The sequence below is a fragment of the Lactuca saligna genome, chromosome 8 (genome assembly GCF_052625555.1).
Source record: "Lactuca saligna cultivar CGN05327 chromosome 8, ASM5262555v1, whole genome shotgun sequence".
NCBI lineage: Eukaryota > Viridiplantae > Streptophyta > Magnoliopsida > Asterales > Asteraceae > Lactuca > Lactuca saligna.
Genome location: NC_136424.1, coordinates 253522553 through 253526106, shown reverse-complemented (window position 1 = coordinate 253526106; position 3554 = coordinate 253522553). Strand labels below are relative to the sequence as shown.

General features: G+C 32.5%; 1 protein-coding gene across 1 annotated transcript in view; it reads right to left on the bottom strand.

Moving 5' to 3' along the window:
• Window positions 1-1218: 1218 nt before the first annotated feature.
• Window positions 1219-3554, bottom strand: part of LOC145012062 (cysteine-rich receptor-like protein kinase 2) — an 8044-nt gene continuing 5708 nt past the window's right edge. The window contains exons 2-8 of the mRNA XM_078970827.1: window positions 3297-3554; window positions 3040-3153; window positions 2830-2969; window positions 2515-2725; window positions 2212-2446; window positions 1962-2112; window positions 1219-1846 (exon numbers count right to left, since the gene is read on the bottom strand). The exon at window positions 3297-3554 is cut by the window's right edge and continues 511 nt beyond it. Coding sequence (XP_078826953.1) covers window positions 1505-1846; window positions 1962-2112; window positions 2212-2446; window positions 2515-2725; window positions 2830-2969; window positions 3040-3153; window positions 3297-3554 — 1451 coding nt within the window. The 3' untranslated portion in view covers window positions 1219-1504. The remainder of the gene's footprint in view (window positions 1847-1961; window positions 2113-2211; window positions 2447-2514; window positions 2726-2829; window positions 2970-3039; window positions 3154-3296) is intronic.

Here is a 3554-nt window from a genome sequence, read left to right as displayed (position 1 = left end):
ATCTAAAAAACAACTTTGTTATCACAATACAACGATTGAGAAGGAAAACAAGCAAACTACACTGCTAAACTTTTTTCTATGGTCAAGCCAGTTCTTTGGAAGACTACATCCATAGATATAGGAAGTTTCATCGCATCTGACGCAAGGAAACCAAATGTATCAAACACAAATGGTATGAACACGTGTTGATTTTTCATATATGATTTCTCATGTTTTATGATATTGGTATATTGCATTTAGCAGTTTTTAAAGTAGCATGCCTCTTCGTGATAGCCCTCAAATCCATGAGAGAGGATATCCCTATAAGGTCCATATAAGCATGTTTTCCTCCAACCCATACAAAAATCAAAATGTCAACAGGTTCGATCTTCCTTCCGTCAAGAAACTCAAATAATAACTCTTTAAATGCCCTATTCAAATGATAAAACATTTTTCAAAAAACTTGTGTAAAATGTGTATCGTAGATACTCTTAGAATTCATATAATTTTTTTTCTTAAAAAACTTTTTGCGTGGCGGGTCATAACTTTTTAAATGACCTATTCAAATGATTAAACACTTTTCAAAAAAACTTGTGTAAAATGTGTATTGTAGATGCTTTAGAATTCAACAACGGTTTACAGAAAATACACTTTCATTTATACTCCTTCTATTTGTGTATGTATTTCAAAATTTACCTTTTATTTTTAAAAACTTTCTGAAATGCCTTTATTATTTTAACGTATTAATATTATACTACAGAATAAAATTTTGTATGTATTGTTTGTGTAGTAAGTCTAAATACATAATAGATCTCTTTTATTCTATATTGTGGTAACTGGTACATATGTATCAAACTTTCTTTTTGTGTGTGTCGATATTTTTACTTACATTTCCTTCTACTAATCAAAATATAGAAATCATGTTTGAATTTGTAGAAATAAATAATATCCTACTCTTGTATATCCAACATAAAAACAATAATATTCAAAACGAAAATCAATTATGTAATTTTTTTTTAATAATATGATCATAACTTAGACCCCTGTTATTATTTATTCATTTTGATATATAATAAGTGGAACAAAGTTCATTGTATCTTAAGGAAATCATTCTGCAATTAGGATGGATGAGCTTTAACTTTTTTATATGTTTTAATTGTTCTTTATTTGACTTAAAACATAACAAAATAATTATAAATTATAGTCATTTTTATTACATTTAATATTGTATAATATCATGAAAGCATTAAACTATACAACTTTGATTTTCCCCCTAAGGTTGAGGAGGTTGAGAAGGTGGGCCCGTTTTCTATATATATCATATATGTATACACTTTTGATAGAACATGTTGTTCTGTATTTAATTTGCATTGGAGTAAAACTGTGACCGATGTCTATGGAAAAAATATTATAAACTTGTTGTACCCAAATAGGTGGTTAATGAGTACATGACTTGCTCTTGATCTTTCGTATATTCAAATGATGTAAATACCCTTGTTAGCAAAAATAGATAACAATTGTTGTGTTACCTAGGGTAGAATTGACTGTGGGAAATTGTAGCAATCGAATAAGAACTTTCCCCTTCATGATCACCAAGTACAGTTTGTGTAATGTTATTGAGTTCCATGGTTTTTTCGTCTATGAAAGGGGGATTAGAAGGAAAGGGTAAATGTTCATCATCTTTTGCCAACATTTTTAGTACAGTTGACATTGATGGCCTTAAAGATGGAGCTTCTTGGGTGCAAAGAAGTCCTACATGTACCACTTTTATCGCGTCTTTTTTGAAAATAATGTTTGGGTAAATATCCATCAATAGATTCGGGTCAAAGATTTGCTCCACTGTACCTTTTTGGAAGTGCTTCCATGCCTATTCATCCACAAATATAAAAATTCAAAACCGGTTACTATAATTGGAATTTTTTTACTACTTTTAGAAAACAAAACTTGAAATATTATGTTTTAGGCGAAGGGTTTATACTTACAGTAGAAACTATGCTGTCGGTATATTCTGTTGTATTGCTTCGGTTGTTTTCTATACCAGTGATTATTTCCAGAAGTAAAACACCAAAGCTATAAACATCCGCCTTTTCAGTTAATTGACCGTGTGCTAGATACTCTGGAGCCATATATCCACTGACGAAGATGAAATAAAAATTAAAAGATTGTTTTAGTAATTTAGACGGCTATGAATATAGATGTTTTTTTTTACTTAAAACAGAAAGAACGACTTACAGTGTACCCGCAATAGCAGTACTAAGGTGAGTTTGATCATCTTGAAAAGATCTGGCTAACCCAAAATCAGCTATTTTAGCACGAAGTCTCAAGTCTAACAAGATGTTAGCAGCTTTGATATCTCTATGAATAATTCGGGTCTTGGTGTTCTCATGAAGGTATACTAGACCTTCTGTTGTACCAATAATGATCTCAAATCTCTTCTCCCAGTTTAGCGTTCTTCCCTTTGTTTCATCTGTAGCACAATTCATAAATTTATAAATATACATCGGATTCTTGGATTTTGAATCTTTTTAAATTTACCAAAAATGAAGCGGTCGAGGCTCATGTTGGGAAGATATTCATATACGAGAATGCTTTCGGGTCCTGAACAACTGCATCCTAACAACCTCACAAGGTTTTTATGTTCAACACTGCTAATTATGTTAACTTCGTTGTAGAAATCAGCTACTCTGAATTTGTTGTTGACGTAGAGCCTTTTCACAGCTATTTCTCTTCCATCTGAAAGTACCCCCTGAGTGAAATTTTCACTTCCAATATTAGTTTTATAAATATAAAGGACAAGACAATCTGAGTCTGAGTCTGAGTATTAGTCCAATGCATGCCAAAACACAGTACCTTGTAAACGGTTCCAAATCCTCCCTGTCCGAGCTTGTTGGAATCGTTCCAATTTGCCGTGGCTTTCTCAATAGTGGAGTATTTGAAGTTTAAGCTACTGTTAGTAAGAATCTTTGCGAGTTTCTCAGCATCATAAGAGCCTGAAAACATTAAGGAATGATTAGAGTTTTTTTTAATGAATTAAAACAAATGGGGTTTAATGAGTTGTACCTCTTCTCCTGTATTGTATATATCTACGTCTCCTAATATATAAAACAATCGTCAAAGCAACTACCAAAACCACCACCGAACTAACAATGGAAACAATAACTGCTACCATCTTTCCTGTGAAACATATAAATAAAAAATTAATCAAAAATTAAAAAAAAAAAATGCCTTTATGTTTTTAAATGGAAGATTCCATATTTCGGTTATCATAAATTATTATGTGATTTATCTAAAAAAAAAAAAAAAAGTTGATTTATTACCTCTATTGTTGGACCTCTGTATAACCTCTACAGGATTTAAAAAATCCCTATCAGAATACCTCATAAAACACCCCGTATTCAACGCCCTTCCCTCCGACGACGGCAAACATTTCGAAATCGCCGCCGACGCATTCTCCAAACACTTCCTACAATCCGCCGGACTCAAAGTCCTCCAACATTCCGCCATCACAAACACCGACTCATTACCACCACCACTCGCCACCACCACCTCCGCCCTCCCAAAATACTCATCGCTAC